General features: G+C 41.8%; 1 protein-coding gene across 6 annotated transcripts in view; it reads right to left on the reverse strand.

The window, feature by feature from the left end:
- Positions 1-15,372, reverse strand: part of MBOAT1 (membrane bound O-acyltransferase domain containing 1) — a 134,479-nt gene that overhangs the window by 39,969 nt on the left and 79,138 nt on the right. For all 6 annotated transcript variants that reach the window (XR_003521524.2, XR_003521522.2, XM_027602838.2 and 3 more), the window contains 3 exons: positions 5,890-5,945; positions 3,872-3,926; positions 2,224-2,407 (listed from right to left, as the gene is read on the reverse strand). Coding sequence is in view for 4 of the 6 variants with exons in the window: in XM_027602838.2 (XP_027458639.2) it covers positions 2,224-2,407; positions 3,872-3,926; positions 5,890-5,945 (295 nt within the window). In the remaining 2 variants the exon portion in view is untranslated. The remainder of the gene's footprint in view (positions 1-2,223; positions 2,408-3,871; positions 3,927-5,889; positions 5,946-15,372) is intronic.

Below are 15,372 nucleotides of genomic sequence, written 5' to 3' on the forward strand. Positions count from 1 at the left end.
CACCACTGACACTTGAGGTCTGAATGTATCTAAAATGGAAGAAAACTATTACTAGCACATTCTACTGACAAAAGGAAGGTAGCTTTTTTCTTTTAAGATTTTATTTCTTAGAGAGAGAGCATGAGCAGGAGGAGGGTCAGAGGGAGGAGCTTGCTCCTCGCTGAGCAAGGAGGCAGGACTCGATCCCAGGACCCCAGAACCATGACCTGAGCTGAAAGCAGCCACTTAACTGACCGAACCACCCAGGTGCCCCCAAAAGGAAGGTGGTTTTATTACCCAAAACTTCAGAGAAAGAGCATTACTGGGGCACCTGGGCGGCTCAGTCATTGGGGAGCCTGCTTCTCCCTCTCCCACTTCTCCGCTTGTGTTCCTGCCCTCACCGTCTCTGTCAAATAAATAAATAAAACCTTTTAAAAAAAAGAGCGTTACAGAGTACAATCTTCTATCAGAAAGGAATAAGCATTTGCCTTCTACTTCTGTTGCCAGCAGAGTTAAGGAAATGGGTCTGAATCACCACAAGGAGCACAGAGGCTCAAGCTAGGAAGGATTCTGTGCAAGTTGTGAAATGCCTGAGCCAGGACATGAGAAGGTAATGGAGAGTTTTAGAAAGCCTTCCAGGATGGTTTACATGTAGTCTGCTCTAGCATTAAGATGCGCTGACATGTTAAATGCCTCTGGACCAAGTGATTTTGCCCAGTCTTCCTGACATTCCAGGGAATGTCATTTAACATCAATAGAACTATAGTTCCCAATTTTATAAAAACAGGCCACTTTCTGGGTGGGGCACCTGGGTGGCTCAGTCCATTAAACATCCAACTCTTAATGTTGGCTCAGGTCATGATCTCGTGGGTTGGGAGACTGAGCCCAGTGTCAGGCTCCACGCTCAGTGCCAAGTTGGCTTAAGATTCTCTCCCTCCCCCTCTGCCCATCCCCCAACTCAGGCTTGCACTCTGGTGCACTCTCTCCACCAGATAAATAAGTCTTAAAAAAATAAAAATAAAAACAGGCCACGTTTTTTGTAATACGGGGACAGTAATAGCACCTCCTCAGAGCGGCTTGAGGTTCAGGTGAATGAATATTTGCCAGGTACCCAGCATCGGGCTCCCAGTCAAGTGCTCACCATGTGTGGCCGCGATTATCGACAACACACTGGGGAGGCACCAGCCTGGGAGTGCCAGCCGCCTCCCCCCAATGTGTCTTTAGCCAAAATACCACCTCACCGCTTCACTTTCTCTGTGCACAAAAATGCAAGAGTCTCCCCGGGGAGTGATATTAAGACTCTGTGATCATATTCTCTAAATAAGAGCATGTGAAACACAAGAGAACTACTGTTGCGGTTTCTGCCAAGAAACTCCTGTGAGTACTTCGATGTCTCATGACTATGGCGACCTCACTCCTGCATTGTTTCAATGACGCAGGAAGAGCTGAGACCGTTGACAAACCATACACTGCTGGACACCTGTGTTCAGATAGTCAAAACTATCTGAAAATTCACGCTTAGTGAGTCACTTAAATTTTCAAATAATTAATTTTGCCTAGATTTTAGCATTTACAAAGTATTTAACTCAATCATCCTGATTTTCTCCTTTTTCCAATTTTCCCTCTTCCTTCAATTACAAACTTCCCTTAAATATAGGATATTGGACCTGAATAAATTCAGCATATTTGTGAAGTTTGACACGTTATCCTAACGCTGACTAACTTGAAATTAATAAAATCCAAGTTAGGATTAAAATAGGATTTCCAAAAAACCATCTTAAACTCTCCAAATCAGTAAAACCAATCTTTAAGCATGCCAACATAAAACTGGTTTCCCACACAAGAAGCAGGCTCTGCGATAAAAAAACAAACAAACAAACAAACATTTATTCTGGTTCCAACTCCCTCCCCATCCCCCTTTCATGACATTATCCTTTGGCTGGATATGAATTTCTATTCATAAAGACAAAAAGGCACTCATAAATCCGAATGTGTTAACCAGCACAGTGCTGAGCACACTGTAAGCATTAAATATTGGCAGGCTGACCTAGTGGATCGATTCTTTAATATTTCCAGCCCATGAGCTCCGCTGTGAGGGAAACGGGGGTGGGGGGAGTTACTGGCCAAGCTTTCTGGTAAACTGTTTGGCTTTTTAATTAGAACAATTACTAGTGAGAGTCAGCCCTGGCAACGGAGCTCTATTTTTCTGGAGCTCTGGGTAAATACTTGGCACTAAACACTTACAGTGGGAGAAGGCTCTGGTAGGCTGTGGAAACCTCTCTGCTTCCAGTTCACTTCCAGCAACTTCGTGTGTATGTGTCTCCCCTCAATAAAGGCTATATAATCCTTGAAATTGTTGCAAGGGCCAGCTATGACACTCATGAAGTTGAGAAGGTAGCTTAAGTATTCCAAAAAAGAGGGTTTTACTCTGTGAAAATAAAGTGAAAAAAAAAAAAGTTGAAAAGCCTTCAGTCTTGGATTTTTCTCTGAGATCCGCAGGTCAGCCAATCCTAAACACAGGCATTGTCTTTGTAGATGATAACACATGACGTGGTCTTTCTTTGTTCCGGTTCTCTAAAACTCCACCTAAGCTAGAAACCTTGTGGAAAGGACAAGTTAATAGAGGTGGGTGGCTCCGAGAAGGTGCAGCGCTCCGTGGCGCCCTCTGCTGGCCGACGGCGGCACAGACATGGAGGGCGAGATCCAGGCTAATTCTGAGGCTGGGACGTGCTCTTTCTCAGCAACCTTAGCTGTCTGCAAGAGAGAATGAAGGTAATAAACACGAGGCAGGGGTGGGAACCTAACCTAATGTGAGCTGCGCGAGATGCTGTGAAATGGGAAAACTCCCTCCCAACTGCCAAAATAGACACAAAACAAATGATGGGTGGAACCAGTTTCCTCTTGAAGAGGACACACAAAACCACCACTATAGCAGTTTCCTGTCTGCTTTGGCATCCAGGCATGAGGTCCCCAACCACAGACAAAAGTAGTGGCGGGGGAAAATTCTATAGAGACCAGTTCTAGGTAGCGGTGTTTTAATGGCATTTAAAGGGGCAGGATAGTATTGTGGGGAAAGGCTCCCTAAAATGCCATTGCTAACCAGTCACTGGAATTATGCCCTACAGCATTTATACCCCCACAATACTGTGCAAAGAATCTGATTCATTAGTCTCCTGCAGTGGGTCTCCATTGCTTCTGAGTCCCAATCCCTTAATGTGAAAACGAGGCACTCAATCTCCGTACCACTCAGGACCCTCTCTTCCTTACCCCTAACTATCTCCTGAAAGTCTCCTATAGGAACCCTCCACCATAGCTGCCCGTCCTTCCCTGATGTGCTACCCCACAAACCATTTCCATTCCCTACCACTGTTGTTCTCCTCCCTTACAGCCTCCCTTTCTCCAACATCCACACCAGCCACTGTCTACCTTCAGCCTGCTTCCTGCTTCCTGCCCCCTGTCTCCTACTCCCCAGCTCACAGTCCTCTCTCCAGCCCTGCTCCCATCTGTCTTCATTGCCGCATTTAATCATACTGATGTGCACTGATAATTTATTGGGCAGACACATACCCAATAAAAATAACTCTGTAAGAGACCTAACAATGGCAGTGAAGGAGAATCTTGAAAAACTAACAAAATTATAGACCCGTGTACTCTCTGGCCCAGCAACCCCGCTTCTGGGAATCTATCCCACCGCTATACCCAAACCTTTTTAAAATGACCTAGGAACAGGGTTTGTAAAAGCCAAAGATTGGCAGACAACCCAAGTACCCATCAGTAGATTCGTTAATAAACACTAATATGTCCGTATAGTGGAGTTAATCTGCATTGAAAAATGAGGAGGATTTCTAGACACTGATGTACAAAGGGCTCGAGAATATATTGTTAAACTTACTTCACAGCAAGTCGATGTTGCTCAGCAGAGAGGTCTTCAGCTCTTCGACCTAATCCTATAAAAAAAGAAAAAAATGTAGAAATAAGATGTTTGAAGTAGAAAATTCTAAGAGAGGCTTATAAAAGTCATTTGAAAAAAATGATTTATTTCACATTTATTTCATAAATCATAAAATCATTTTTGAAAATGCTCTGGATTAAAGAGCTACCCGCAAGTGCACGTGTGAAGGGGAAAGTCTCCGCAGGTTCTCGTGAAGAGGGGAGAAAGCAGGGGTTACTCCTATTTAAACTGCACGGTAGGACATGGATCCCAGAGAACTCCCCACATCTCCTCCACTTCTTACCAAAGTACGTATGTTTTCACCCCTACAAGAGAGAGAGAAGCCTGCCTTTGCAGCCTGCACCACCTCAAAGACCTCTCTGATTAGGCTGGCTGCAGACACCTGCTAGCAGCTGAGAGCACGGGTGTGGAATGGGGAAAGGAATAGGGGATTTTTCCTCTTCCAAAAACACAGGAAATGTAATCCTGAATGCAGGAAAAACATAAAAGATGTATCAGGTGATTCTTTTAAAATTCATCCATGCCAGAAAAAAAAAAAAAAACCCACCAAATCACCTTTGTGCTCCTCATAAAATTTATGTTAGCTTATAGTCACAGAAACTGAAGTGTCATCTAATAAGCTATAGACATTGTTCTACAAAGCTGTGTATCGAGCTAAGACTGACGATGGTCACCAATCATAAAGGCAATTCAGAAAAATGCATAAAGGAAGACAGTGTTTGCTGTTCCCACTACACACAAGAAAAAAAGAAATGACAAACATCTTGCTGTACGTAAGGGCTGTTCCAGAAAATCACGTAAACTAAGAATGCTTTAAAAAGTAATTTAGGCAAAAAGCCTATTTAAAAAGAAAAGATTTTTTTTTTAAATCACACTTTTTTCTAAGATGTCAACATTTCTGGCAATTCTAGAAATTAAATTTATTTTAGCTATTAGTTTATGTGCTAATATTAGTCTATCACCACTACCAACTAGACTTTTAGGTACAAAAACATTTATCAACTCAACCCCGGTTTACTCTGGACTTTTCCAATTTGGGCCCGCCCTACAAGTCTCATGTCCTGGGAAACTGCTCAGTTCTGGACAAACCAGGACAGTTGGTCACCCCGGAAAGACCCCATCCTTGGTATGAAATTACCCAGGTCTCTACAGAATGACTAAATCACCAAGTATGAACTAGGAATACCCAGGGTCAAAATGAAATTAAATCCGGTCCCAAGCTTTAAAGAAAAATAAGACTAGCTAACAGAGATTGTAAATCTTCTCGCACATAAAGAAGCTTCAACAGTCCGAAAGCATTTGCCAGAACAGTACAAATCCGCAGAGTATACTTTTACTAATTGCACCTGACACCTTTTACACCCATATTGAAATCTTCCACCTGGCTGAAAGTGCCGGCCTCCTTCCCTGGAACCAGGTGTTAATCATGTCAATCACACTTTCTGGTCATTTTCAGGAAGGGCATGAGCAAAGAAAATGTTCAGTTTTATACAAACAGGAGCTTCTTTCTTCCAAGGAGAAGGGTCAGGCTAATCTCATTAGATAATTTTCCAAGCCAAACGACAAAAACAAAAACACTAAACAGAACGAAATTAGCATTAAAAAAAATTGTTAACCAGCCAATACTATTTTTTATTACCTTGTGAGCTTCTCAGATTAAACCACAGAAAAAGGATGCCATTTCTTCTCAAGAGATTTGGAAATAAAGGGCAGAGAGCACCATAAATTTAAAACATTATAAATATAAACAGAAAACCAACTGTTCTCAGTGTAAATATTTCAGCAACTTTAGATTACAGAAATAATAGCTGTGAAAGTAAAGAGCTTTGATTAAAGAAGCTTGTAAATTTTTGACAAGTTAAAAAAGATCTGCCAGTACTTGGCTAAGCTCTGGACTATGGGTATTGTCTAAATGAAGAGCTCACTCTCAGAACTGAAAGGAGAGTTGTTTTTCTCACCATCATGAACTTGGAATGCCAAGGTTGTGATCTTCTGTGTGACAATCATCAGAGGCCTAAAAGGAAGACAGAAGAGAATCGATTGGCAGAAGGACCACTAGAAGAAACATTTATTCTATTTCCCTGCATGGTGGTTGTTCATCTTGAAGGCTATTCAATAAAATGAAAAAAAAAAAAAAAAAGATGGAATTCAAAAATTCCCTTCCAAATCACTTTAAATAAGTAGATATAACAACACTGAATGAGAGGACACCAGAAAGCCCCTCTTGCACTGTTCCTCCAAGTGTAACTTCCAGGATCAGCCCCATCAGCATCCTCAGGGGCTTGTTAAAAATGCAGACTCTCACACACTCCTTTCCAGAATAAGAAAATGAGGACGTGCATTTTAACAAGACCTCTAGGGAGACTCAGATGCACATTAAAGTATGAGCAGCCCCAGTTTGGGGGATACCTAATTCAGTGCCCCAGTTCCACCTGGATGAGACATATATTCTGGCTTCTTCATCCTAATATGTTCTAACACATGTTCTATTAAAGGTAATTTTCCCATGCACACACAGTAAGAGATACTTTTGTAAAATGCAGCTACCTGTCAATAAACCATTTAGTGACAAAAAATAAGACCAATCCTAATTTGAAAAAAAGACACCAAATAAAAACTTGTCTAAGAAGTGGAACCCAGGGGGTGGAGCAAGATGGCTGAGAAGTAGGAGACCTGGATTTCGTCTGGTCCCAGGAATTCAGCTGAATAGGGATCAAACCATTCTGAACACCTACGAACTCAACAGGAGATGGAAGAAAAGAATGGCAACAACTCTCTGAACAGAGACGCAACCACTTTCTGGAAGGTAGGACGTGGGGAGAAGGGAATCCGAGGTGATATTCGGGAGGCTAGACGGCGGGGGAGGGGGCCTCCGTCGGCCGCTTCTGGTAAGTGCTGGAGCCGCGGAACACAAAATCGGAACTTTTAGAAGCCGGCTCCGCTGGGGCGCCTGGGTGGCTCAGTCATTAGGCGTCTGCTTTCGGCTCAGGTCATGATCCCAGGGATCGAGCCCCGCATCGGGCTCCCTGCTCGGCGGGAAGCCTGCTTCTCCCTCTCCCACTCCCCCTGCTTGTGGTCCCTCTCTTGCTGTGTCTGTCAAATAAATAACTAATCTTAAAAAAAAAAAAAGTCGGCTCCGCTGAGGAGCCGAGGGACGTCGCTGCAGTGGCTAAGCGGGGGGGTGGAACCCTCGCGGGACAGTGTGGACTCAGGACCCTCGGGGGTCACAGAAAGACCGGGGGTGCCTGAGTGCGGCAGAGCTCCCAGGTATCGGAGCGGGGAAGCCGGCTGCAGAGACGGAGCCGAGGCGCGGGCTCTCAGCTCGGGGTGGCCATAAACTGTGATCCGCGGCCCAGTCGGGCCACTGCTCCTCCAGCAGGGACCCAACAAGCGGCAGAGCCGGGGAGACTCCCCTTCCTCCCCCGGGAGGAGCGGCGCGGGAGCACACCGCAGGGATCTGCTGGGTTTGGAGACTCCACACGGGGTCGGGTGCCAGAGATAGAAACGCTCGGTCACAGGCCGGGTGAGCGCGGAGTGCGGCCGGAGACCGGGGACACGGGAGTGACTGCTTTTCTCTGGGGGCGCACTGAGGAGCGGGGCCCCGAGTTCTCGGCTCCTACTGGGTGGAGATTGGGAGGCCACCATTTTCGCCCTGGTCCTCCAAAGCTGTACCGGACCTTGCAGGGAACAAAAGCTCCTGAGAGCAAACCCCAGCAGCTTGCTTAGCCCAGACCGACAAGGGCGGGGCAATTCCGCCTCCGGCAAAGACATTTGGGAACCACGGCAACAGGCCCCTCCCCCAGAAGATCAGCACGAACAGCCAGCAAGCCAAGACCAAGTTTACCGATCAAGGAGAACGGGAGAACTCCAGCGCTAGGGGAATACTGCACATAGAATTCATGGCTTTTTTTTACCATGATTCATTAGTTTTTCAAAGTTAATTTTTTTAACTGTTTTTTTAATTTTTCTTTTTCCCTTTTTCAACTAACATCTTATTAATCCCTTTTTAAATTTTTTTATTGTTATGTTAATCACCATACATTACATTATTAATCCCTTTTTTAAAAAACATTTTTATTTTTCATTTTTAGAGTCATATTCTATCCCTTCATAGTAGTTACTCTTATTTTGGGCATATATATATATATATATATATACATATATATATATATATATATATAAAAGTTGTTCTCTCTTTAAAATTTTGAGATACAGTTTCTTCTAACAGATCAAAATATACCCTAAATCTCTAGTGTATGGCTTTGTTCTAGTCTCCTGCCTGATCATTCTCTCCCTTTTTTTTAATCCTCTTCTTTTTTTCAAACAACTTCTTATCAAATCCTTTTATAAAATCTTTTACAATTTTCATCTTTACAGTCATATTTCATCCCTTCATCGTATTAAGCCTTATTTTTGTACATATGTAAGTTTTTCTTTCTTTAAAATTTTGGGAGGCACTTTCTTCTAACAGACCAAAATACACCCAAAATCTAGTGTGTGGCACTGGTCTAAGCAGCAGCCTGATCATATTTGATCATATTGGGTTTTTTTGTTTTGTTCTGTTTTTGTTTGTTTTTATCTTTTTCTTTTTTTCTTTTTTTTCTTTCCCTTTCTTTTCCCCCAGTTTCAGGTCTTTTCTGATTTATTTAGAGTATATTTCCTGGGACGTTGTTACCCTATTAGCGTTTTGTTTTCTCATTCATCTATGCTCCTCTGGACAAAATGACAAGATGGAAAAAATCACCTCAACAAAAAGAACAAGAGGCAGTACTGTCTGCCAGGGACCTACTCAATACAGACATTAGTACGATGTCAGACCTAGAGTTCAGAATGATGATTTTAAAGATACTAGCTGGGCTTGAAAAAAGCATGGAAGTTATTAGAGAAACCCTTTCTGGAGAAATAAAAGAACTAAGATCTAACCAAGTCAAAATCAAAAAGGGTATTAATGAGGTGCAGTCAAAAATGGGGGCACTAACTGCTAGGATAAATGAGGCAGAAGAGAGAATCAGTGATACAGAAGACCAAATGATGGAAAATAAAGAAGCTGAGAAAAACAGATAAACAACCACTGGATCACGAGGGCAGAATTCGAGAGATAAGCGACACAATAAGATGAAACAACATTAAAATAATTGTGATCCCAGAAGAAGAAGAAGAAAGAGAGAGAGGAGCAGAAGGTATATTGGAGCAACTTATAGCAGAGAACTTCCCTAATGTGGGGAAGGAAACAGGCATCAAAATCTAGGAGGCACAGAGAACCCCTCTCAAAATCAATAAAAATAGATCAACACCCCGACATCTAATAGTAAAACTTACGAGTCTCAGAGACAAAGAGAAAATCCTGAAAGCAGCTCGGGAGAAGAGATATGTAACCTACAATGGTAGAAACATTAGATTGGCAACAGACCTATCCACAGAGACCTGGCAGGCCAGAAAGGACTGGCATAATATATTCAGAGCACTAAATGAGAAAAATATGTAGCCAAGAATACTATATCCAGCTAGGCTGTCACTGAAAATAGAAGGAGAGATAAAAAGCTTCCAGGACAAACAAAAACTAAAGGAATTTGCAAACACGAAACCAGCCCTACAAGACATATTGAAAGGGGTCCTCTAAGCACAGAGCCTAAAAGCAACACAGACCAGAAAGGAACACAGACAATATACAGTAGCAATCACCTTACAGGCAATACAAGGGCACTAAATTCATATCTCTCAATAGTTACCCTGAATATAAATGGGCTAAATGCCCCAATCAAAAGACACAGGCTATAAGATTGGATTAAAAAACAAAACCCATCGATATGCTGTCTGCAAGAGACTCAAGAGACTCTTCAAGACACTCAAAGACACCCCCAGATTGAAACTGAAGGGGTGGAAAGCCATTTACCATGCTAATGGACACCAAAAGAAAGCTGGGGTGGCAATCCTTATATCAGACAAATCAGATTTTAAACCAAAGACTGTAATTAGAGATGAGGAAGGACACTATATCCTACTTAAAGGGTCTATCCAACAAGAAGATCTAACAATTGTAAATATCTATGCCCCTAACATGGGAGCAGCCAACTATATAAGTCAATAACAAAAGCAAAGAAACACATCAACAACAATAATAGTGGGGGACTTTAACACCCCCTCACTGAAATGGACAGATCGTCTAAGCAAAAGATCAACAAGGAAATGAAGACTTTAAAGGACACACTGGACCAAATGGACTTCACAGATACATTCAGAACATTCCATCCCAAAGCAACAGAATACACATTCTTCTCTAGTGCCCATGGAACATTCTCCAGAAGAGATCACATCCTAGGTCACAAATCAGGTCTCAACCGGTACCAAAAGATTGGGATCATTCCCTGCATATTTTCAGACCACAAGGCTTTGAAACTTGAACTCAATCACAAGAGGAAAGTCGGAAAGAACTCAAATACACGGAGGCTAAAGAGCATCTTACTAAAGAATGGATGCGTCAACCAGGAAATTAAAGAAGAATTAAAAAAATTCATGGAAACCAAGGAAAATGAAAACACAACTGTTCAAAATCTTTGGGAAGCAGCAAAGGCAGTCCTGAGAGGAAAGTATACAGCAATACAAGCCTTTCTCAAGAAACAAGAAAGGTCTCAAATACACAACCTAACCCTACACCTAAAGGAGCTAGAGAAAAAACAGCAAATAAAGCCTGAACCCAGCAGGAAAAGAGAAATAATAAAGATCAGAGCAGAAATCGATGAAATAGAAACCAAAAGAACAGAACAGATCCATGAAACCAGGAGCTGGTTCTTTGAAAGAATTAACAAGATTGATAAACCCCTCGCCAGACTTATCCAAAAGAAAAATGACCCAAATCAACAAAATCATGAATGAAAGAGGAGAGATCACAACCAACACCAAAGAAATACAAACAATTATAAGAACATATTATGAGCAACTCTATGCCAGCAAATTAGATAACCTGGAAGAAATGGATGCACTCCTAGAGATGTACCAACTACCAAAACTGAACCAGGAAGAAATAGAAAACCTAAACGGACCTATAACCACTAAGGAAATTGAAGCAGTCATCAAAAATCTCCCAACAAACAAAAGCCCAGGGCCAGATGGCTTCCCAGGGGAATTCTACCAAATATTCAAAGAGTTAATACCTATTCTTCTGAAATTGTTCCAAAAAATAGAAATGGAAGGAAAACTTCCAAACTCGCTTTATGAGGCCAGCACTACCTTGATCCCCAAACCAAAGACCCCATCAAAAAGGAGAATTACAGACCAATATCCTTGATGAACATGGATGCAAAAATTCTCACCAAAATACTAGCCAATAGGATCCAACAGTACATTAAAAGGATTATTCACCACGACCAAGTGGGATTTATCCCTGGGCTGCAAGGTTGGTTCAACATCCGCAAATCAATCAACGTGATACAGTACATTAACAAAAGAAAGAAAAAGAATCATATGATCCTCTCAAAAGATGCAGAAAAAGCATTTGACAAAGTACAGCATCCTTTCTTGATCAGCACTCTTCAGAGTATAGGGATAGAGGGTACAAACCTCAATATCATAAAAGCCATCTATGAAAAACCCACAGCGAATATCATTCTCAATGGGGAAAAACTGAGAGCTTTCCCCCTAAGGTCAGGAACACGGCAGGGATGTCCACTCTCACCACTGCTATTCAACACAGGACTAGAAGTCCTAGCCACAGCAATCCGACAACAAAAAGAAATCAAAGGCATCCAAATCGGCAAAGAGGAAGTCAAACTCTCACTCTTTGCAGATGATATGATACTTTATGTGGAAACCCCAAAAGACTCCGCCCCAAAACTGCTAAAACTCATACAGGAATTCAGTAAAGTGGCAGGCTATAAAATCAATGCACAGAAATCAGTGGCATTCCTATACACCACCACCAAGACAGAAAGAGAAATTAAGGAGTCAATCCCATTTACAACTGCACCCAAAACCATAAGATACCTAGGAATAAATCTAACCAAAGAGGCAAAGGATCTGTACTCAGAAAACTAGAAAATACTCATGAAAGAAATTGAGGAAGACACACAAAAATGGAAAAACGTTCCATGCTCATGGATTAGAAGAACAAATACTGTGAAGATGTCAATGCCACCTAGAGCAATCTACACATTCAATGCAATCCCCATCAAAATACCATCCACTTTTTTCAAAAAAAATGGAACAAATAATCCTAAAATTTGTATGGAACCAGAAAAGACCTCGAATAGCCAGAGGAATGTTGAAAAAGAAAAGCAAAGCTGGCAGCATCACAATTCCGGACTTCCAGCTCTATTACAAAGCTGTCATCATCAAGACAGTATGGTACTGGCACAAAAACAGACACATAGATCAATGGAACAGAATCGAGAGCCCAGAAATGGACCCTCAACTCTATGGTCAACTAATCTTTGACAAAGCAGGAAAGAATGTCCAATGGAAAAAAGACAGTCTCTTCAACAAATGGTGTTGGAAAATTGGACAGCCACATGCAGAAGAATGAAACTGGACCATTTCCTTACACCACACACAAAAACAGACTCCAAATGGTTGAAAGACCTAAACGTGAGACAGGAGTCCATCAACATCCTAAAGAAGAACACAGGCAGCAACCTCTTTGACCTCACTCAGCCCAGCAATTTCTTCCTAGAAACATCACCAAAGGCAAGGGAAGCAAGGGCAAAAATGAACTATTGGGACTTCATCAAGATAAAAAGCTTTTGCACAGCAAAAGAAACAGTCAACAAAACCAAAAGACAACCGACAGAATGGGAGAAGATATTTGCAAATGATATATCGGATAAAGGGCTAGTATCCAAAATCTATAAAGAACTTCTTAAACTCAACACCCAAAGAACAAATGATCCAATCAAGAAAGGGGCAGAAGACATGAACAGACATTTCTCCAAAGAAGACATCCAAATGGCCAACAGACACGTGAAAAAGTGCTCAACATCGCTCGGCATCAGGGAAATCCAAATCAAAACCTCAATGAGATATCACCTCACACCAGTCAGGATGGCTAAAATTAACAAATCAGGAAATGACAGATGTTGGCGGGGATGTGGAGAAAGGGGAACCTTCCTACATTGTTGGTGGGAATGCAAGCTGGTGCAGCCACTCTGGAAAACAGTGTGGAGGCTCCTCAAAAAGTTGAAAATAGAGCTACCGTACGACCCAGCAATTGCACTACTGGGTATTTACCCCAAAGATACAAATGCAGGGATCAGAAGGGGTACGTGCACCCCAATGTTTATAGCAGCAATGTCCACAATAGCCAAACTGTGGAAAGAGCCAAGATGTCCATTGACAGATGAATGGATAAAGAAGATGTGTGGTGTGTGTGTGTATACACACACACACACACACACACACACAGTGGAATATTATGCAGCCATCTAAAAGAATGAAATCTTGCCATTTGCAACGATGTGAATGGAACTGGAGGGTATTATGCTGAGCAAAATAAGTCAATCAGAGGAAGACATGTATTATATGACCTCACCGAGATGAGGAATTCTTAATCTCAGGAAAGAAACTGAGGGTTGCTGGAGTGGTGGGGGGTGGGAGGGATGGGGTGGCTGGGTGATAGACATTGGGGAGGGTATGTGCTATGGTGAGCGCTGTGAATTGTGCAATACTATTGAATCACAGACCTGTACCTCTGAAGCAAATAATACATTATATGTTAAAAAGAAGAAGAAGAAGATAGCAGGAGGGGAAGAATGAAGGAGGGGGGAATCGGAGGGGGGGGTGAACCATGAGAGTCTATGGACTCTGAAAAACAAACTGAGGGTTCTAGAGGAGAAGGGGGTGGAGGATGGGTTAGCCTGGTGATGGGTATTAAAAAGGGCATGTTCTGCATGGAGCACTTGGTGTTATATGTAAAGAATGAATCATGGAAAAATACATCAAAAAAAAGAGGGTGCCCCAAAGCAATGACTGCTGCAAAAATAAAACAAAACAAAGAGGCAAAAAAAAAAAAAAAAAAAAAAAAGTGTAACCCATGTCAACAAGGATGCCAAGGTAATTCAACAGAGGCAAGAATAGCTTTTTAAAATAGTGATGGTACAACCAGATAGCCACATAAAAAGAATACAAAAGTAATTTAAAAATGTATCAAAGACCTAAATGTAAGAGCCTTTTAAAAGTAAAAAACTCTTAGAAAAAAACACAAGTATAAATCTTCATGACCTTAGATTTGGCAATGGTTTCTTAAATGTAACACCAAAAGCACAGGTCACAAAAGAAAAATGTGGATTAAATGGCTATCACTGAAACTTAAAATTCTGTGCTTCAAATGACTCACACCACCAAGAAAGTGAAAAGACCTTTCACAGAATGTGTGAATATATGTGCAAGTCATACATCTGATAAACAACGTAGTACTAGAATATGTAAAGAACTCTTACAATAAGAATAAGATAATAACCCAATTTAAAAATGGCCAAAGGATCTGAATGGACATTTCTCTGAAAAAGATATACAAATGGTAAATAAGCAGATGAAAAGATGCTCAACAATAATCAGCCATCAGAGAAACGCAAACCAAATCATACACCAGTTCACAAGCACCAGGATGACTAGAACCAAAAAGGTAACAAGTGTTGGTCAGAAGGTGGAGAACTGGAACCGTCATACATTCCTGGCGGGAACATTAAAAGGTCCAGCCACTTCAGAAGGTCTGGCAGTTTCTTAAAAGGTTAAACACAGAGTGACTGTATAACCAAGCAATTCCACTCCTAGGTATATAGCCATGAGAAATAAAAATATATCTACACAAAAACTTGTACACACCTGTTTAAAGCAACATTATTCACAATAGCCCAAAAGAAAATAATCTAAATACCCACCGATGAATGAATAAATGAAATGTGGTATGTCTATAAAGTAGAATATTCAGCAATAAATACAGTGAAGTACTGACCCACGTATAATATGAATGGACCTTGAAAACATGATGCTAAGTGAAGGAAGCCAGACACAAAAGTCCTGTATTGTATGATTCCATTTATATGAAATAGCAGAATAAGCACATCCACAGAGAAAGTAAATTACTGGCTGCCTAAGGCTGGAGGAACGGGGAGGAAATGAGGACTTATGGCTAATGTATACAGGTTTCGCTGGGGGGTGATGAAAATGCAGAATTAATTATGCTAATGGTTGCACCTGTATATCCACTCTGTGACTATGCTCCAAACCACTGCATTGCGGGGCGCCTGAGGGGCTCAGTCGTTAAGCGTCTGCCTTCAGCTCAGTTCATGATCCCGGGGTCCTGGGATCGAGCCCCGCATCGGGCTCCCTGCCTGGCGGGAAGCCTGCTTCTCCCTCTCCCACTCCCCCTGCTTGTGTTCCCTCTCTCGCTGTGTCTCTCTCTGTCAAATAAATAAAATCTTTAAAAAACAAACAAAACACTGCACTGTATT

The sequence above is a fragment of the Zalophus californianus genome, chromosome 7 (assembly GCF_009762305.2).
Source record: "Zalophus californianus isolate mZalCal1 chromosome 7, mZalCal1.pri.v2, whole genome shotgun sequence".
In the NCBI taxonomy this organism is placed as follows: domain Eukaryota; kingdom Metazoa; phylum Chordata; class Mammalia; order Carnivora; family Otariidae; genus Zalophus; species Zalophus californianus.